The sequence below is a fragment of the Macaca mulatta genome, chromosome 15 (assembly GCF_049350105.2).
Source record: "Macaca mulatta isolate MMU2019108-1 chromosome 15, T2T-MMU8v2.0, whole genome shotgun sequence".
Classification (NCBI taxonomy): Eukaryota; Metazoa; Chordata; class Mammalia; order Primates; family Cercopithecidae; genus Macaca; species Macaca mulatta.
This window is the reverse complement of record NC_133420.1, coordinates 47704876-47727163: the sequence shown is the minus strand read 5'-3', so window position 1 is coordinate 47727163 and position 22288 is coordinate 47704876. Positions and strand designations below refer to the sequence as shown.

Here is a 22288-nt window from a genome sequence, read left to right as displayed (position 1 = left end):
GAACTACAAGCCACTGCTCAATGAAATAAGAGAGGACACAAACAAATGGAAAAACATTCTATGCTCATGGATAGGAAGAATCAATATCGTGAAAATGGCCATATTGCCTAAAGTAATTTATAGATCCAATGCTATCCCCATCAAACTACCATTGACTTTCTTCACAGAATTAGAAAAAACTACTTTAAATTTCATATGGAACCAAAAAAGAGCCCGTACAGCCAAGACAATTCTAAGGAAAAAGAACGAAGCTGGAGGCGTCACGCTACCTGACTCTAAACTTCTATAAATGAACTCATGAGGCCAAAGAATGAAGGAGACACCAACACATGGGGGAAAAAAATCAAAACAATGTGGTCAGTGCAATGGTAGAGATGTGCACAGTATATCACGGAAACCCAGAGAAGACAAACGTAACACAGCTTTAGGATGATATGGAATTTTTCTCCCAGGAGGAGAGGATGGTCAAGCTGAGAGAGGTGTGAACTGAGTGGAAAGGAGGGGAATAGTATTCCAAGAAAAGGGAACAGTATGAGCAATTCTTGGAGGTAGGAAAGCTGTATACAGGGAACCATCAGCAGGTTGTTGAATATAGGAAGCTGAATGGGGCTGGGCACAGTAGCTCACGTCTGTATTACCAGCACTTTGAGAGGCCGAGGTGGGATCATCACTTGAGACCAGGAGTTTGAGACCAGCCTGGGCAACATAACCTGACCCTCATCTCTTCAAAAAAAAAAAAATAAATTAGCCTGCTGTAGTGGCAGGTGCCTGTAGTCCTAGCTACTCTGAAAGGATCACTTGAGTTCAGGTGGCTGAGGTTGCAGTGAGCTATGATTACCCCATTGCACTCTAGCCTGGACAACAGAGCAAGACCTTGACTCTGAAAAAAAAAAAAAAAAGAATCATAATAATACTAACATACAACAAAGCATGCAGATTCCAGTAAAGCCTGTCATATTCGGCAGATTAGGCAGGTTTAAATATAGTTTTACGTGATGATGAGCCTCTAAAAGCTTCTGAGCAGGAGGGACTATCTGAAAAAAGATAGAGAATGGTTAAGACCCAAGACAGAGAGAAGTTACAAGGACTATTTGGTTGATAAAATCTGTAGGAATTGGAATGGGCTGAATGTGGGAGTGGGGGTGGGGTGAGAGATGGGGAGGAGTGAGGACTAAATAAACCCAGATTTCTGGTTTGAGTCCAGGAGAGTGGGCTGCTGAATCCAATGGCCAGGACACCTATACCTCTGGGAATACAGTGATGGTTGCAAAAGGCATCTGGTATTGTCCTTCTGCCACTGTCTTAAAAGGGATTCTAAAAGGATTTTCTTGCCCTTGTTCCTCTAGCCCTACACTTGCGTTACTGGCCTACGTGGATACTCACCAGCTGGCTGTGTCCATCATTGCAGCCAAGTCTGAGAATTCCTGATTATACTTAGAGCCTGTGGAGCTGCTGACACAAACAGTCATTAGCAGACGACCCTTTTGCAACAAAGTATGCTTTAAAATGTAAACCGTGGAGGCATTTTCCTTACGTTGTCCAGAAGGAACTTTGTCCTGCGTGAGCCTGGATTAATCATGAGAGAGCTCGTCAACATTCCACTGGTACATATTCTTACTCTGGTTGCCTTCAGCGGAACTGAGAAACTTCCAAAAGGTTGGTTTGAGCAATCGTGTCTTCTTGTTGCCTTGTCATGGTTGTAGAGTGTGTGTACGAGATATGTCCACCACTGATTGATAGTATGGTGGGCTTCAGTTTTACTTGAAGAAGGGTGAGATGTAGGATGAGGGAGGAAACTATATACATAAGCAATTGGTTGATGGTCTCCTCTCTACCAACATTTTCCTCCGAAGTTCTGCAATAAAAGGCTTAGCCACATAGTGCATGCAGAGCTCTGACTTCTAAGGCAAAACGTAAGCATGTACACTGCAAGTTATCAAGGTCTATTTTGTTTATGCGTATGTCAAATTTCAGGGTGGTCTAAGTGGATGATGAAAACCTTTTCGCATCAGGTTTGCCAGGAATTGAATCAACCCCCTTCTCAGACATCCAGAGCATTGGCTTCTGAATGAAAATCACTTTTATTTTCAGTTTTAGCTTTGCCAAACACTTAATAAATATTTTAGTTGCTAAAAATTGGAAATACAGAAAGACATACACAATTTGCCTGTGTAGTAAACCCGGAAGACAATGGATTCTAAATAACTTTGAGGCTGGAGTCATGATTTGGCTTGGCAAGAGATGGCAAAAGTTTTTTTCAGAGCCTTTGGAATGTACCGGAAATAACACCACCTCAGGGGAAAGGAAAGCAACTTAAGAAACTGACAAACACCTGTTGCAGTAGCAAGAATGTCCAGTGATATAGTTTCTGGCCAGTGTATTATGAAACTGGGACTAGCGTATTTTAAATCAGGAAGACTGGAAAATGTGATTTACAAAGTGACTAAGGGCATCATTGAAATCTTTTTTAAAAAAGACATGAGAAAGCAGATCGAGTGGTATCAAAAAAAGAGTTTTCAAATTAAATGTTATACCACAGAGTTAAAAGGGTTTTTTTGCTTTAGGACATGTTCACATTAATCATTTTCCCTTTATATTAATCAAAGCACTGAAACGGTTTGTATTGTGTAGGTAATGAAGGTGGTATCTGCATATAGATGCAAAACGTATCTTTAGATTTTGTGGTAAAGAATTTTCAAATTAAATGTTATACAATGGAGTAAAAAGAGTTTTTTTTGCTTTAGGACATGTTCCAATTAATCATTTTCTCTTTACATTAATCAAAGCTCTGAAACAGTCTGTATTGTGTAGATAAATGAAGGTGGTATCTATATATAGATGCAAAACATATCTTTAGATTTTGTGGTTCACTAAAAATTCTGGAGCCATACGGTCAAGGTTCACATGCAAATAAGATATGGGTTTCTTCACAAACAATCCAGTTTCACAGATTTTTTTGTTTAATTTTGTTGCTTCTCTTTTTCCATTTTACTTGAGTAAAATGGTGTCTTCAAATGTATTTAAACATTTAATTTCTAATGAATACTTTAAGGCATCTACAGATAAAAGAGACTCCAGATCTTTTCAAACAGCTAATAATAGTTAGAAGGACTTAACATTGGCTTCAGATTATTTTAATACTTCCTGATCAAACAACGGATGTCCGGTAAGGCCCCACTTGGATGTTTGAATGTATGGGTCGTCCTAAGTCTTATTTGTATATTTCTAAACCATGCAGTTACATAAAAATGATAGGGTTAAATACTAAAATACAGTCTTATAAAGAGCAGGACCATTTATTTTGATGATTCAAATAAGGATTTGTTGCACACATACACAACCCCCAAAACCTCTCTATCTGAATAAATCTTAAATTATATGCTAGAAAGAATTGATTTTCATTTCCAAACTTTACAAATAAAGCCCTTAATTCAAATGCACACTATCTCTAGTTTGAAAACATTGAAATATAGCGGCATCGAGATAACAAAGCCAAACATCCTGACTTTTAAATAAACTAACCAGTTCATTCATCCAATTTCATTTCTTATAATTTACTTACTACTAGAATTAGGTTTTAAAATCAAAAAATTAAAACAATTTTTTTCTCAGTCTATTGTACCATAAAATCTAAATTGGTATGAGTTTAACATCACCCTTAGCCAAAACACCATGTCTAGGAGAACAAACATTTATTTACTACATATACCAGTTCTGAGAATAAATAATATCATGAAAGTACAGTCCTTAAAATTCTAAATGTTGAAGGGTGAGGAATACATTGGGAGAAAAGAGCCACAATAAAATATTATTACTATCATTATTATTATTATTTGAGACAGAGTCTCGTTCTGTCTCCAGGCCTCAGTGCTGTGGTGCGGTCTCGGCTCACTGCAACCTCCTCCTCCCAGGTTCAAGCGATCATTTGCCTCAGTCTCCCAAATACCTGGGACTACAGGCGCATGCCACCACGCCCAGCTAATTTTTGTATTTTTAGTAGAGACAGGGTTTCACCATGTTGGCCAGGATGGTCTCCATCTCCTGACATCGTGATCTGCCCGCCTCAGCCTCCCAAAGTGCTAGGATTACAGGCATGAGCCACAGCGCTGGTCATTATACTACTGAAACTAATAAAAATGGCCCACCCAAACTATTTCTACTATTTATAGAAAGCTACTGTTTTCCCTATTCTTGGCAGACAGTAATAACAAAAAGAGTTTTTTAGATAATATACTTCTTCCTAAGTCCTTTATCATGATGAATAAAGGAAATTGCACAATATGTATTACCTAAAAAATTGACATATTTAAAATAATACAAAGTATTCAGGGGATTCTTTTCTGACTTTCTGCACATTATTTTTTGATAAAAATTAATATCCAACTTTGTAGAATTAATTGTTCATAGTTTTCATTTTAGTTTAATTGAGACTACTGATGCCCAAAGATAAGGGGAAAAATTGTCTTTCTGAATCATTTCAACTAGTGATGTTTTCAGCGATGAATTCAATGCCATAACCCAAGTAGTAGAATTTTACAAACTGTCATTTATGAAAGTAGCAATGTTTCACTGGATAACTGGCTTAACCATATACATCAGTAACACTTAATGCTTTATCAGGGAGTATGAAATGTATGGTGCGATGTTAGATTCTGCAGGAGTATAAGAGTTCATGTAAGCAGCTCTGGATTTGCTTAATATGCACAAAGAACTGTCAAATGTCTTACTTTCAAAATACTCCACTTACTACAAAACCTTGAAGTGTTTGAGTGTAAATGAAGTTATCTTTAGATAGATTTGAATAACCTCCTCCTTTAAATTATATGTATATAAGGATAGGATTCACAGATTTGACATATGACTAAGTCAGGACTAACACAGCTGTCATTGAAATCCAGGACACACAGTCCTGGATGAATATTTTATATTGACGTGCATTGAAAGAGTTATTCATTGCATGTTTGAGTAAACAGAGTTGCTTCAAATATTATTGACCTTAAAGAAAAGAAGGAAGGAGCAGAAATTTCAAGATCTCTTTAAACTCTACCTTATTTCCAAAGGTAAATGAAGTAGGCAGCTTCTCAGTGAAATGAAACCTGATGTCATTGAAGAAGTGTAACAAGTGAGGGGTGGAAAGGGGGCCTGAAGGGAGTGGCTGTATTCAGGAAGATGAGAGGATCACATGGGCCATGCTGAGGACCCAGCTGGGGCTAGGAACTGCAGCTTTCTTTATAATGCCCCTGACCTGAACATTTGCTGCACTATACCCAGCAGTGCTATGTGAACATAGGGTAGTGAGGACAGATGGCTGGATTAATTCAGGATTGGCACTTTCCAGGTCAGTATAGCTAAAGAACTAGAGAGTAAAAGAGTTGGAGTTATATGGCAGCATACCATGCATACAGTTTGGATCATGAAGCAAGTAAAACAAGGATATTTAAGGCTTGGAAGAGAAGGTTAAAAAGTTTAAACCAACCCCAGAGTGTTTTGTTATACTAAAAAAATACTGCATTCATAATGTTAAGAGAAACACGAATATTTTCCAAGTCAGAGCCCTAATTTTACTAAAATAGAAAGGAGCAAATACACCTTGTTTCTTTATGTACTCAATCATTGGGTCATGTCAATCAAAAAATAATCAATCAAAAGTTGGAAGTCAATGGCCATATGCGAGAGGCTGTAAAATACAAATGAAAAGTAATGTCACATCCTTCTCATCAAGAAGTTAATATCCAAGTCAAGTTTTTCTTTGGGTCCAGAAAAGGATTGTGTTCATTTTCATGTATTTGTTATTCATGTAGTCCTTGGATTGAGAGAAGAAATAGTGCCCTAGTTTAAACAGGCTCTGGCTGAGATGAAAGCTGGATAGAATGAAAGTCAACAAAAGACAGTGTGCTGAGTCAACAAATATCATTAAATACAACTGACCCATGTGATTGTGTCGGTGAAAACTGGAAAACAGATTTGGATAATTGGAAATATGGGCAATGTGGACTTTGCATTCTGTGTATAGAAACTGATATTGATGTACATCTTCTCTTTATCCATCTGTACATAATCAGTATGATCTTGAAGATGCAGTATGTCTTAGAGAAAGGAACCAACTTTAACCGCGAAGTTTAGCTAGTTCAGCTCTATCACTTCGTATTTTTGTGATATGTAGACAAGTTATGTAACCATTTTTAGTATTCATTTCTGGTCTGCAAGTGGAAATATTAATAGTACCTATCTTTATGATTTTTTGTGATAAATAAGATGATGAATGAAAAGTATAATGCATGGCACATACCAGATTCTTAATCAATTTTAGATGCTAATATTAGTAAAAACAGAGTCAAACTTCACATAAGACTGTTATGTCACTGAATCTTATGGGAAGGTGTTAACCTAATAAAGTTCTTAGTAACACCTTCCATATGTCTCCATGTCTATTTTCCAAGACATTCTAAGACTTACTTCTTTGATCTTAACTGATCTCAACAGTTCATGTGACACCTCCAATGTGTCACCTCATTGGAAAGATAATATTAATACTAAGTCTATTACCTCTGCCAGTTCTGCATCTGTGTATTGAGTGAAAATAAAACTAGTGCATAAAGTTTCTGTCTTATAAAAGTAGTACATGGTATTTAAGGTTGATTTTGAAAACACAAAATACATAAAATTTAAGACAGAAAAAATCACCCATTCTTCCAGGACCAGTAACACGTTAGTTTATTTTCTTTCATTTTTTTCTATGTATTTTTTAAAGTGCTAATAATATTGTGCTACATGGTATTTTTACTTAGCACTAAAGCATAAGTGTATTCTATATTATTAATAATCTTCAAAACATCATGTGCAGTGACTAATATTCTGTTTAGATAACAGTGTGCTAATATATGTTTAATATTCACGTCACTGAGAAAAAAAGGCCCAGATTTGTTGCTCTCATTGATTTCTGCAGTATAAATACTCCATAGTAAAAGACTCCATCTTGTCTGTGGCCAATCTCAAGCTACTCTCAAATACTGAGCACTGAGTTGGGAAACAGCATGTGTAGTATGCCTCCTTCATATATTATTTCTACCGCACAGATACATTAGAGATAACCTCAAGAACTTATATAATAGTAAAATGTAGTTAAATCATTAGGAATGTCAAGTATTACTACTTTGTTTTTAATATATTTAATTATAAATGTATACAACTTAGTTTTTAATAATGGTAATATATAACAATCACCTCTGAAAATCCCTAAAAAATTACCAAGTGGCTCTTGCAAACCTGTGGAAGACAAAACTGTGTGCCTCAATCTTCTCCCACTTGACTGCAATTAGTAGAATTTAGTACAACTGATGTGTTTTCCGCAGTAAAAGTCACTTATATGTTTTTCTATATGTGAGATTATTTCCTTAGGATAGATTCCCAGAAATGATGATGATGATGATGATGATGATGATGATATTATTATTATTATTTTGGAGATAGAGTCTTGCTCTGTCACACAGGCTGGAGTACAGAGGTACAATCACAGCTCACTGAAGCCTTCAACTCCTAAGCTCAGTTGATCCTCCCACCTCAGCTTCTTCCCAAGTAGCTGGGATTACAAAGTGTGTGCCACCACGCCGGCTAATTTTTAAATTTTTTGTAGAGATGTGGTTTCCCTGTGTTGCCCAGCCTGACCTCAAACTCCTAGGCTCAAGTGATCCTCCCACCTCAGCCTCAAAAGTGCTGGGATTACAGGCGTGAGTCACCAACCACACCCAGCCTGAGATAAAATATTAATGGTATAATAAATTTGAATGTAATAAAGACAAGGAAAACAATTGAACAGCCTGGGTTTCTTTTTCTAAATTATAGAATCAAGTAACATTTGCCCAGTGCTCCCTGTGGACCAAGGACAATTTTAAATGGTTTCCATTTATTTAGTCCTTGTGACAAGCTTATGTGGAGGCTTTATTATTATCTCTAGCTATAGCTAAGACACTGAGGTTAAGTGTGGTCAAGTGACTTGCAGAGCAAGTGATGGAGCTGGGATGTGAATTCAAGTCCTGTGCTACTTTGCCTCTTAATGGCTAGTTGCTCAATAGTCTTTCTTTTTTTTTTTTTTTTTTTTTTTTTTTTTTTTTTTTGAGACTGAGCTTTGCTGTGTTGCTCAGGCTGGAGTGCAGTGGCACGATCTCGGCTCACTGCAATCTCCACCTCCTGGGTTCAAGTGATTCTCCTGCCTCAGCCTCCCCGAGTAGCTGGGATTACAGATGTGTACCACCACACCCAGCTAATTTTTGTATTTTTAGTAGAGACGGAGTTTCACCATGTTGGCCAGGAATCTCTTGAACTTGTGATCCGCCCCGCTTTGGCCTCCCAAAGTGCTGGGATTACAGTCATGAGTCACCATGCCTGGCCTAGTCTTTCTTTTTAAACAGTAAAAGCATTCAATATCATCAATTAACCGTTGGGCCCATTGTTAACCACACCCCCCAAGCTTCATAAAATATTGTTTTTGTTCTTTATCTCTCAAAATCTAGATGATTATACTATTAATTGCTTATTTCATTCATTTGTTGTTTAGAAAATAACTTTATATTGATACTGACTTTCTCAAACTCTATGAATTACAAGTTTGCTTCCATTGCATTTTGAAAATTAACATTTCTTTGGCATTCTATCTGCTACAATTTTTTTTCTATTATGAAAGCAATATGTATTCATTTTTTTAAAAAATCCTGTAAGATACAGAAAAACAAAAATATAAAATTACACATAATGCTCATAGCAAGGGATAAATGCTCTTAGCATTTTGCTATTCATTCTTTCAGTCTCTTTCTCTCATATATGTGTGTGTATATATATGTGTATATATGGTGTATATATACACGTACGTACATATGTATGTAATTTTATTTTTTAAATTTTAAGTTCTGGGATACATGTGCAGGATGTGCAGTTTTGTTACATAGGTAAACGTGTGCCATGGTGGTTTGCTGCACCTATCACCCATCACCTAAATAAATGGGCTCAGCATGTATTAGGTATTTTTCCTAATGCTCTCCCTCCCCCAATCCCACCTGCTGACAGGCCCCAGTGTGTATTGTTCCCTTCCCTGTGTCCATGTGTTCTCATTGTTCAGCTCCCACTTATAAGTGAAATCATGCGGTGTTCGCTTTTCTGTTCCTGCATTAGTTTGCTGAAGATAATGACTTCCAGCTCTATCCATGCCGCTGCAAAGGACATAATCTCATTCCTTTTTATGGCTGCATAGTATTCTATGGTGTATATGTACCACATTTTCTTTATCCAGTCTATCACCAATGGTTACTTGGGTTGATTCCATGTCTTTGCTATTGTGAATAGTGCTGCAATGAACATAGGTGTGCATATATCTTTACAAATTTCAGAGGCTGTTACTTCATTGAGGAAAGAGAAGCATTTACATAAGAAGCTCTCTCTTCAGCTCCCTACCAGCAAAGGGGAAAAACCTACCTCTCTGCATCCATCTTGTCCTCCTTCTCCCTCTCTGTGCTTTAAGAGGACTTTCTCCTCCCATCTGTGGTTAACCTGTCTTTTCCTCTGAGCCCCACATTTATCTGCTTTCTTAGGGACCTATTTCCTTCAATTATCTCCTGTTTTTCTCCAATGTCCTACATTTTTGCTTCTACTAGATGCTTTCAGTCAGCATTTAAACCCACTCTTGTCACCATACTCACCTCCAGCACCATGCAGCCCCTTTTTTCCCTTCTATTGTTAAACTCTGCTGCAAAAAAATGTCTTCCTTCTCCTCTTAGTTTCCACTTCCTTATCACCACCTAACTCCCACCACTGCAATCTGGCTTCCGCCAAATCTGCAAGCACCAAAATCAACATGACCTTCTCATCAGGAATGGGCACTTTTAGGTCCTTATTTAACTTAACCTCTTGGCAGCATTTGATTCTCCATCTTTTGTGAAATGTGTGCTACTCTTGGGCTCTGCCAATAACCTCCACTGGCTTTGCTTACAACTCTGGTTTCTTCTTATTTAACTTAACCTCTTGGCAGCATTTGATTCTCCATCTTTTGTGAAATGTGTGCTACTCTTGGGCTCTGCCAATAGCCTCCACTGGCTTTGCTTACAACTCTGGTTTCTTCCTCTCAGTCTCTTTTCTAAACTTTTCATTCTCCCACCCATCTTTTATAAATGTTTGTGTTTTCTTCTAATGGGCTTAGGGCACCAACCTCCCTCCGTCTTCAGGCTTTCACAGTTACCGTTTCCTCTGCCCGGAACACTCTTTTCTCTCCACTGCACCAAGCCAAATTTGAATCATCCTGTGAATGTGTGTGAATGTATTGTATAGTTTGTTTTTATTCCTCGTTTTATCAAGTTCAGTGGTTGAGAAACATTATTTATCATGTTAAAGAAATACTATTATATTCCTACTCTACTAATGGTTTCCAAGTAGGGAATGGATAGTTAACTCTGTTACTGCCTTTTTGACTGTGATGGGTATCTTTTAAACTATGACCATAGTAAATCCTGTTTAAAGGACTTTTCTATTAAATTATCCTTATATTTTTGCAAGGATTTTTTTTTTCTGCCTAAATGCATAGTAATAATTTTGAAATTTATGATTTAATTTGCTTTTTAAAATTTTACTTTAGGGCTTTATATCCTGCTTGACTTACATTAGCATTGTTTTATTCCAAAGATTGATTTGAGAAGCTTTCTATATTTTATATTCCCTATAGCTTTTGTTTGTTTGTTTTTGAGACAGGGTCTCTCTCTGTCACCCAGGCTGAAGTGCAGTGGTGCAATCACAGCTCACTGCGGCCTTGACCTCCTGGGCTCAAGTGATCCTCCTACCTCAGGCTCCCAAGTAGCTGGGACTACAGATGTATGCCACCTGTATCTGGCTAATTTTTCTTGTTTTTGTATTTTTTGTAGAGATGTGGTCTTGCCGTGTTGCCCAGGCTGGTCTCAAACACCTGGATCCTCCAATGGACCCTTCTGGGCTCAATGGATCCTCCTGGGCTTAATGGATCCTACTGTCTCAGTCTCCCGAAGTGTTGAGATTACAGGCATCAGCCACTGCACCTGGCTCCTTGTAGCTTTATGTAACTGGAGACTTAATTCTTTCTTAAAAGTTTTTTAAAACTTACCTGAAAAATTTTGGGGCATTATATTTTTTTCAGAAGTGTTCTTTGATAATCTAATCTTTTTCTTCTGTGAGTATTGTTGATGATTTCACCACACCTTTTATTACATGTGAACCATTTTGTTTTTAAAATTCTTAATTCTTTGGATTTTAGTTTTTAAATATTCATTACTGTTTAGCTATGTTGAATTGTGGTTCAAGAATGTGACATATAATTTACGCTTTTAAAATTTATTTAATCTTTAGTTTTCATGGGCATTTGAAAATATGTGTCATCTATCAAGGCTTAGAGTTGATGTGCATATCTGTTTAATTAATTTTAGTAATTCTGTTATTCTCTTTTACTACATATATATTTTTGTCTTTTAATCTATAAACAGGATGGGGATTTTTAAAACTATCTTTTTATCGTCTATTTCTTACAGATTTTATTATAGTTAGAAAATATAGTCTATATAAAATCAATTCTTCGCGCTGGGTTAAAATCTCCTATGTAGCTTGGTATATTTTCTGTACGTTTGAATGTTTTATCTATGTGTCATTTAAAAAAAAAGTATTCTCTAATTGTTTCATTAAGTATTTTAAAAATGTACATTATATCTAGTGTCAATTTTGATGTTTATATCTTCTATATCTTTACTGTATTTCTGTTTGATTTATTAGTGTCTGAAGACATCTTTTAAAGGCTTACACCATGCTAAAATATTTCTCCATGTACTCTTGTGATAATTTTACTTTTGGGTTTATTTGAGTCCATATTTTTATATAATTTTCACTACTGTCATACCTTTTTATGGTTTGTTCCTTTTATCATTAAATAATGTTTCTTTTTTCCTTATAAGTGCATATGCCCTTATATTCATTTTTCTTATATTAATATTGCTATGTCACTTTCTTTGGGATATTGTTTGCTTTATACATATTTTCCCTCCCCTTTATTTTTAACATTCCTGTTTTATTTTATTTAGGTGTGTCTTTTGTGTTTGATAGCATCTGTCGTTTCATAGGTCAGCTTATACCATTGGCACTTACTGTGATTTATGGTATATTTGGATTTGTTTCTTCCATATTATTTTATGTCTTCTGTTAACCATGCTTTTTCTAGGCTTATTTATTCCTCCTCTTCTTCCTGTTTGTTTTTGCTTTTGTTTTTGACTGATAAAGCCTTTCTAGTACCTCTTTTTTTCTCCTGTTGTTTTGGGAGTTTTGCATTTTATCTGTTTTTCAGTGGTAACCACTAATGAAGTTTTAACATAAGCATTTAACCATAGATTTTTCTTTCTGTTTGAAGTTAGTCAACATTTCTATCCTCTTGCATTTTATGGCAAAGAGCTTAACATTTTGTAACTATTTAGCATTTTAAACTTCTTCCATGAACTTTGATCTTATAATTGTTTGTCTAGAATTTAATTCCATTCTTTTTTAAACACAAAAATTTGTGAGTTTTTGAAAATATTCCATAGTGTGTTAAAATTGCAATGATATTTCACCACCATTTATGCTATTGTTTTTTATAACTCACCCCTTTCTTTCTGGTATAAATTATTCCTTTCTGAGTTTATTTACTCTAGTAACTATTTCTGAGAAAGTCTGTGAGTGGTAAACACTTTCTTTTTTTTTTTTTTTTTTTTTTTTTGAGACGGAGTCTCGCTCTGTCGCCCAGGCTGGAGTGCAGTGGCGCGATCTCGGCTCACTGCAAGCTCCGCCTCCTGGGTTTACGCCATTCTCCTGCCTCAGCCTCCTGAGTAGCTGGGACTACAGGCGCCCGCCACCGCGCCCGGCTAATTTTTTTTTTTTTTGTATTTTTAGTAGAGACGGGGTTTCACCGTGGTCTCGATCTCCTGACCTTGTGATCCGCCCGCCTCGGCCTCCCAAAGTGCTGGGATTACAGGCGTGAGCCACCGCGCCCGGCCAACACTTTCAATATTTGTTTGTAAGTGTTCTGACTTTAAAATTATTACCTAAGCTAGCTGTATGATTCTAAGCTAACAGTTATTTTGACTTAGTCATGTAAAGACAATTAGCCTATTGCCTTTTGGTATCAATTGTTGTTGCTGAATAATCTCAGGTTACCCTGAATTGGCATTCTTAAGGAATTAATCTTTTTCTTTCTAGTAGAGTTTAAGATTTTCTTTATCTTTAATTTTTATAGTTTTAATTCAATGTATCCAAGTATGAATTTCTTTCCTTTTTTTTTTTTTTCTGAAACAGTCTCTTTCTATCATTCAGGCTGGGGGTGCAGTGGCGTGATCTCAGCTCACTGCAGCCTCCACCTCCTGGGTTCAAGTGATTCTCGTGCCTCAGCCTCCCATATAGCTGGGACTACAGGTGTGCACCACCATGTCCAGCTAAAGTTTTTGTATTTTTAGTAGAGACAGAGTTTCACCATGTTGGCCAGACTGGTCTTGAACTCCTGAGCTCAAGTGATCTGCCCTCTTCAGCCTCCCAAATTACTGGGATGACAGGTGTGAGCCACCATGCCCAGCTGAATTTCTTTCTTTAAAATCTGTCTTGTCACTTGGTGGGTACTTTCAATCTTAATATTCCTGGGTTTCTTTTTCAGTTTTGAAAAATTATCAGCTATTTACCTCTTTATATATCGCTTCTAGGCTGCTCCCCTCTTTTATTTTTCTCAAACTTCTATCAGAGGTGTATTAGTGCCTGTCATTCTATACTTTATATCTCCTAACTATTCTTTAATAGTGTCCATGTCTGTATTTCTTTGTTCTATGTTCTGTATATTATAATGATTATAATATATTATAATGATTATATTATGATTATATTAATATATATTATGATTATTATAATGTATAATGATTATTCTGTTGAAAAGCTGGGAAGAAGGTGGCCCTGATGACTGTGTATAAGAAGCATTTTACATAAAAATTCTGCTTTCTTATTTCAACTACTATCTTTCAACTTTTGTATTTACTCCTTTTGTGGAGGCCTTATAAATACAGTTTTGTTCATTTAAACAGTATATCAGTCACGGTGCTCACCCTGGGAATTAAAAGATGCCTAAAACATGATCCCTGAACTAACACTCAAGGTTTTAATAATTGAGTGTGGGACAAAGACGTAAACAGATCATTTAAATAGTATCTGTGTGACAAGTGACATTATAAGACTGACATTTACAGGATAACATAAGGTTAAGGAAAAGGGCATTTGGGTCTGCCTAGCATGTCAGGGAAAGTGGAAGGAGATGGATGTTTAAACCGAATCCTAAAAGACAAAATAACATTAGCAAGGGAGATATGGGGCAAGTAAAACACTCCCACTCACCATTTTTTCTCACTTTCAGCAGATGAGCTTGCCTTTGACTTTACAAAAAAAAAAAAAACAATTTAAAAATAATAATAATAATAAGGTTTATTCAGAAAGTAGATGTATCTTTTATGGCCAAACAATGTGCCAGTCTGTTCTAGATGCTTTATAAGTCTGTCACTGACTATTTCACCTCTAAACGTCAATCACACTACTTATTTGACTTTGATATATACCTTGCCCTTTAACTGAAGCAACCATATGATTTACTGTATAAATGCAGGTAGCTCTCATTTCACAGAGGAGTGAGAAAAAAGAAGGGACCATGTCTTTCCTCCCATTGTCTTACAAAAATAAAATAGAACAAAACAGCTTTATTGAGATATCATTCACATACCTTGCGCTTTACCCTTTAAAATGTACAATTCACAAAGTGGTGCCTCTTCATTTTCTAGTTGTATGCCACAGTGAATTCTCTACAAATCTGATGAAGTTTAAGCTTCAGATTCTCTCATTTGCAGGAGCCCTTTCTAAGACCCTCGCTGGGCTTTAGTAATGTGCTTATATGAGTGTCTATTTTTATAAAATCAGGGGAAAATTGTTCTTAAACAACAATTTTTAAAATTATTATCCTTTTCCACCTTGACTTCCCTTCAGAGTCACTTTCCTTTATGCTGATAATACTGGGGTGGCCACAGAAATTTTGTATTCATAATTTTATATTTTTTCTTTAAAAAGTACACTCAAGTTGCATACACTTGGGCCCCATAAAACTTGGATCTGCCTCTCCTCATATATCATAGAGTCTAAGCCCTGCTCTCCTGAGAGTCTTCTCTTTTGATTTTCAAATGCCTAGTTTGGAAGTAGAAATAACATTCTTTACATAAGCTCTTCCTTTCTTTTGGCAAATTTCTACTCTGGGGAAACAGAGTTCTCATTCAGGTATGTAATGGCTTCTGACTGCTTAAGGAAGGGTTAATAAACAAAATTCTGGAATGTTCTCTTTTGATGTCTCCTTTCCTTTCAGCTCCTGTCATCACCACTCCTCTTGAAACTGTGGATGCCTTAGTTGAAGAAGTGGCTACTTTCATGTGTGCAGTGGAATCCTACCCCCAGCCTGAGATTTCCTGGACCAGAAATAAAATTCTCATTAAGTAAGTATTCCACATTTTAATTTTTTAAAATTGTTGTGGGTATATAGTAGGTATATACATATTTATGAAGTAGATGAGACATTTTGATACAGGCATGCAATGTAAAATAAGTAGCCCATGGAGAATGGGGTATCCATCCCCTCAAGCATTTATCATTTGAGTTACAAACAATCCAATTACACACTTTAAGTTATTTTAAAATGTATAACTAAGTTATTATTGACTATAGCCACTCTGTTGTCTTATCAAATAGTAGGACTTTTTCATTCTTTCTACTTTTTTGTACCCACTAAACATCCCCTAGTCCCCCCGATCCCTGTACTACCCTTTCCAGCCTCTGGTAACCATCCTTTTGCTCTCCATGTCCATGAGTTCAATTGTTTTGATGTTTAGATCCCACAAATAAGTGAGAACATGCAATGTTTATCTCTTGTGCCTGGCTAATTTCAGTTAACATAATGATCTCCAGTTCCATCCATGTCTTTGCAAATGACTGGATCTCATTCTTTTTATGGCTGAATAGTACTCCATTGTGTCTATGTACCACATTTTCTTTATCCTTTCATTTGTTAATGAACACATAAGTTGCTTCCAAATCTTAGTTACTATAAACAGTGCTGCAACAAACATAGAAGTGCAGATATCTCGTTGATATACTGATTTCCTTTCTTTTGCTTATGCATCCAGCAGTGGGATTGCCGGATCATATGGTAGCTCAATTTTTAGTTTTTTGAGGAAACTTCAAACTATTCTCCTTAGTGACTGTACTAATTTACATTCCCACATCAACAGTATACAAGGGTTCCCTTATCTATACATCCTTGCCAGCATTTGTTATTGCCTGTCTTTTGGATATAAGCCATATTCTGAGGTGAGATGATATCTCATTGTAGTTTTTATTTGCATTTCTCTGATGATCAATGATGTTGAGCACTTTTTCATATGCCTGTTTGCCATTTGCATGTCTTCTTTTGAGAAATTGTTCAAATCTGTTGCCTATGTTTGATTGCATTAATTGATTTTTTACTGTAAAGTTGTTTGAGCTCCATATGTATTCTGGATACTAATCCTTTGTCAGATGGGTAGTTTGCAAATATTTTCTCCCATTCTATTTGTTGTCTCTTCACTTCGTTTATTGTATCCTTTGCTGTGCAGAAGGCCTTTTAACTTGATGTGATCCCATTTGTCCATTTTTGTTTTGGTTGCCTGTGCTTGTGGATATTGCTCAAGAAATTTTTGCCCAGACCAATGTCCTGGAGAGTTTCCCCAATGTTTTCTTGTAGTAGTTTCATAGTTTGAAGTCTTAGATTTAAGTCTTTAATCCATTTTGATTTGATTTTTGTATATGGAGAGAGATAGGGGTCTAGTTTCATTCTTCCATACATGGAAATCCACTTTTCCACACATCATTTACTGAAGAGACTTTTTCTTAGTGTATGTTCTTGGTACCTTTGTTGAAAATGAGTTCACTGTAGGTGCATAAATTTATTTCTGGGTTCTCCATTTTTGTCCCATTGGTCTATGTGTCTCTTTTGATGCAAGTACCATGCTGTTTTGGTTACTCTAGCTCTGTAGTATGATTTGAAGTAAGGCAATGTGATTCCTCCAGTTTTTTTTCATTTTTTTTTTGGCTATTCTGGGCCTTTCGTGGTTCCACATAAATTTTAGGATTTTTTTTCTATTTCTGTGAAGAATACCATTGGTATTTTGATAGGAATTACATGGAATCTATAGATTGCTTTCAGTAGTATAGACATTTTAATAATATTGATTATTCCAATCTATTAATATGGAATATATTTCCATTTTTTGGTGTCCTCATGAATTTCTTTCATTGGTGTCTTACAGTTTTCATTATAGAGATCTTTTACTTCTTTGATTAATTCCTATTTAATTTTATGTGTGGCTATTGTAAATAGGATTATTTTAAAATTTATTTTTCAAATTGTTCATTGTTGGCATATACAAATGTTACTGATTTTTGTATGTTGATTTTTGTATCCTGCAACTTCGCTGAATTTATCAGTTCTAATAGTTTTCTGTGGAGTCTAAGCTTTTCCAAATATAAGAGCATATCATCTGTAAAAAAGATATTTCTTCCCATCCAATTTGGATGGCCCTTAATATCTTTCTCTTGTCTGATTGCTCTAGGTAGGACTTCCAGGACTGTTTTGAGTAACAGTGGTGACAGCAGGCATCCTTGTTACATTCCAGATTAGAGGAAAGGCTTTCAGTTTTTCCCCATTCAGTATGATACTGGCTGTGGGTCTGTCGTATATGGCTTTTATTATTCTGAGGCATTTTCCATGTAATTTTTGAGGGTTTTTATCACGAAGGGATGCTGAATTTTTATCAAATGCTTTTTCAGCATATATTGAAATGACCATATGTTTCTTACCCTTTATCTGTTGATATGATGTATCACATTGATTGATTTGCATATGTTGAACTATCCTTGTATCCCAGGGATAAACTCCAGTTGGTCATGACAGATGATCTTTCTAATGTATTGTTGAATTTGGTTTTCTAGTATTTTGTGCAATCTGGATAGGCTAATAATCCCAAATCATCAAGTCCTGGTTCCTTTTTTGCTTAGCAGTTTTTCCCACTTATCTTTTCCTCTTGAATTTTACTATAACCAGCAAAAAGAAATGAGGCCACAGCTTCGACACATTGCTTAGAAATTTCCTCAGCTAAATATCTGAGTTCATCATTCACAAGTTTTGTTTTCCACATAACTGCAGGACACTATTCAGCTAAGTTCTCTGTCCTGCATAACAAGGATCCCCTTTTCTTCCTTTCCTAGTAACATGCTCCTCATTTCCACCCAAGTCCTCACCAGTAGTGCTTTGAACATACATATTTCTACCAACAGTCTGTTCATGATAATTTAGGTATTCTTTAAGATGATTTAGATTTTCTCTACCATTCAACTCTCTTCCTTCCAATTCCTCAGGAGCAGAATCATTAACACACATATTTCTATTAACAGTCTCTTTGAGGAAATGCAGGCTTTTTCTAGCACGCTTTTCAAATTTTTCTCAGTTCTAACTATTCCTCAATTTCAAAGCCATATCCACATGTTTAGGTATTTATTGCAGCAGCACCACACTTCCAGGTACCAAAACCTGTATTTATTTCTTATTCTTGCTGTAACAAATTACCACAAACTTAGTGGCCTAAAACAACATAAACATACTATGTTATCGTTCTGGAGGTCACAAGTATGAAATACATCTCTCTGGGCTAAAGTCAGTGTTGGTATGGCTGAGTTCCTTCTGGAGGCTCTAGGGAAGAATCTGATTTCTTGCCTTTCCTAGCTTCTAGAGGCCACCTGCATTCCTTGGCCCCGTACTCCACTTATAATGCTAGCAATGGCACTACTCTGACCTCTGCCTCCATTGTTGTACCTCCCTTTATCAATCTGCCTCCTTCTTCCATCTTTTAGGGATACTTATTATCACACAGGGCCCACTTGAATAGTCCAGAATACTCCATTTTAGGATTCTTAACATCTGCAAAATAAGGTAACATATTGACAGATTTTGATGATTAAAACAAGAACCTTTGTGGGAGTGTTACTCTGCTTACCACATGCATTTGGCATTAAAAAAATCTTATTTGGTTAAAAGAAACTCTCTTTTATATTGCTGCTTCTCTTCCTATTTCTTTCTATCGCCCCAATTCCCTTCTCAACAAATGGTGTGCATATAATTAAATAGATAATATATGTAAAGCATATATTTTTGTTGTTTGAAATTGTTTTCCTTCCTTATATATCCCAAGTAACTAGAAGTGTGCCTGGCACTTGTTAGCATTCAGTAAGTAATAAGCAATTGTTTAATGAAAGAATGAATATTCAACTAATCATTAGTTACTTCTACAAATAATTAACTCTTTCTGTTCATTGTATTTATACGTATGCATGTTCATTATCTATTAATAGCTGCTACTTCCCAGAAATTATTGGGAAAAGACCCCTGTATCTTGGTTTTATATGCTTTCCTGAATAAAGTAAACTTTACATTTTGTCTTATCAGTAGGCATCACCCTTTGAAAGTGTTTTTGAAGGACTATGGTACTTTGACTATTGGAGCCTAAGAAAGATGAGAATATAATTGTAGCTTTATATTACCAAGTAAGGTTATTCTATTATTCAGAACTCACTCAAGTTTCCTCTCACCTTTATTCTACTTCCTCATTAACAATTCATCAGTTTGATAAGTTAATCATAGCAAAAAAATCACAGATGAAGCACTAATCTATCATTTTTCTCTGTGACCTGCAGGCTCTTTGACACCCGGTACAGCATCCGGGAGAATGGTCAGCTCCTCACCATCCTGAGTGTGGAAGACAGTGATGATGGCATTTACTGCTGCACGGCCAACAATGGTGTGGGAGGAGCTGTGGAGAGTTGTGGAGCCCTGCAAGTGAAGATGAGTGAGTGGGAAAGAGATTCGTCTATTGATTTGAAAGTTGACTTGGTACACTTAGTTATTTATTTTTTTATATATATATTTTTTGAGACAGAGTCTCACTGTTGCCCAGGCTGGAGTGCAGTGGCGTGATCTCGGTTTACTGCAACCTCGACCTCCTGGGTTCAAGTGATTCTCCTGCCTCAGGCTCCTGAGTAGCTGGCACTACAGGTGCATGCCACCACACCTGGGTAATTTTTCTATTTTTAGAAGATACAGGGTTTTACTATGTTGGACAGGCTGCTCTGGAACTCCTGACCTCAGGTGATCCGCCTACCTTGGCCTCCCAAAGTGCTAGGATTACAGGCTTGAGCCACTGCGCCCACCCTGACTTGGTACACTTTAAAACAGTCAGTAAATAGAGATTTTCTCAGGCCTGGTGATTCAGCAGTGAGACAAGTTGAAGTTCAAGCACAACCCTGAGGCCAGTTAATTCCACACCTCTTATACCTGCCATCAACCACTACCCTAAGGCAAGCCTCTCAATTCTCTGTCCTCTCCCATTTTCTTAACTTCACACATCTCCTGACTTCCACCCTGAATTCTTCCACCAGGAAACCTTCCTCTAAATCCCTTACCCCACATCTGTGAAACACAACCAAACACCTTTTTATTTCTTTTTGTTTTTTTTCTTTATTATTATACTTTAAGTTCTAGGGTACATGTGCACAACGTGCACGTTTATTACATATGCATACTTGTGCCATGTTGGTGTGCTGTACCCATCAACTTGTCAGCACCCATCAACTCGTCATTTACATCAGGTATAAGTTATACCTTTTTATTTCTAACCTCTTTGCAGACACTTCTACCCTTTTTCCTTATTTCAAAGTTGATGTTCTTCAGAGTGATTTTCTGCTTCAATGGAAGCGGTTCTATTTTCCCCACTTCATGTCTACAAGGTAATCTCTCAGCCCCTCAATGTTGCTTTTAAACCATTCTATTTTGTATTCTTATACAAAATCTTTCCTCTGATGAGTGCTTATGCCATTCTGACCTATCTTTTCTCTAACTGTATTCATCATGTCATCTAATAATCTAGGCACTTCCCCATATTTATTACAAAATTTGATTCCAGGCTTACTATCTTTCTATCTATCTCTACTCCTGTAATCACCCTAAGAAATTTTAACAGCCATGAGATAGAACGACTAACCACTTAATTCTCACAATTCCTTGACCTCCACAAATCCAGTGATGTTTGTCGTTTTTTTTTTTTTTTCAATTTTAAGGCCCATACTTTTAATCTATATGTACACACATATATGTAGTAGTTTATGAGGAATAGTGGTTTTACTTTTTTAACTTTCATTTTGAGTTCAGGGGTACATCTGCAGAATGTGCAGGTGTTTTACATATGCAAACATGTGCCATGGTGGTATATTGCACAGATCATCCCATCAACTAGGTTTTAAGCCTAGCATCCATTCTATTCTTCATGATGCTCTCCCTCCCCACACCAATACCCCCGACGGGCCCCAGCGTGTGCTGTTTCCCCCCATGTGTTCATGTGTTCCCATCGTGAGCTCCCACTTATAAGTGAGAACATGCAGTGTTTGATTTTCTGTTCCTGCATTAGTTTACTGAGGATTACGGCTTCCAATTCCTTCCATGTCCTTGCAAAGGACATGATCTCATTCCATTTTATGGCTGCATAGTATTCCACGGTGTATATGTACCACATTTTCTTTATCCAGTCTATCATTAATGGGTACTTAGGTTGTTTGTGTTAACTGTTTTTTTTTTGTTATATATATATTTAAATATATATTTAATACATATTATATATAAATATATATATAATATATAAATGTATATATTTTTTGAGATGGAGTCTCACTCAGGGTGGAGTACAGTGATGTGATCATGGCTTACTGCAACCTCTGCCTCCTAAGTTCAAGCAATTCTCCTGCCCCAGCCTCCCAAGTAGCTGGGATTACAGGCATGTGCCACCAGACCCAGCTAGTTTTTGTATTTTTGGTAGAGTCAGAGTTTCGCCAAGTTGGTCAGGCCAGTCTCGAGCTCCTGACCTTGAGTAATCTGCCCACCTTGGTTTCCCAAAGTGCTGGGATTACAGTCATGAGCCTGTTTGTGTGAACTCTTTATCAGCCTACCCAATCGATAATTCACTCTTGGCCTTGTCACCCTCTGGAAGTAGTCTGCATTTGAAATCTTCAGCTCCAGTACATCACTCTCTGATCATGGACATTTTTTGGTCCAGCCTTGCCAGATGAACAAAGCAGTTTCCCATACTCATGACTTGCCTTCAAGTAGGTT

General features: G+C 36.6%; 1 protein-coding gene across 2 annotated transcripts in view; it reads left to right on the top strand.

The window, feature by feature from the left end:
* The first annotated feature begins 1296 nt into the window (after positions 1-1296).
* The window catches only part of MUSK (muscle associated receptor tyrosine kinase), a 131967-nt gene continuing 110975 nt past the window's right edge, over positions 1297-22288 (top strand). For both annotated transcript variants that reach the window (XM_077966607.1, XM_077966608.1), the window contains exons 1-3: positions 1297-1656; positions 15410-15536; positions 19825-19976. In XM_077966607.1, the coding sequence (XP_077822733.1) occupies positions 1578-1656; positions 15410-15536; positions 19825-19976 (358 nt within the window). In that variant the 5' untranslated portion in view covers positions 1297-1577. The remainder of the gene's footprint in view (positions 1657-15409; positions 15537-19824; positions 19977-22288) is intronic.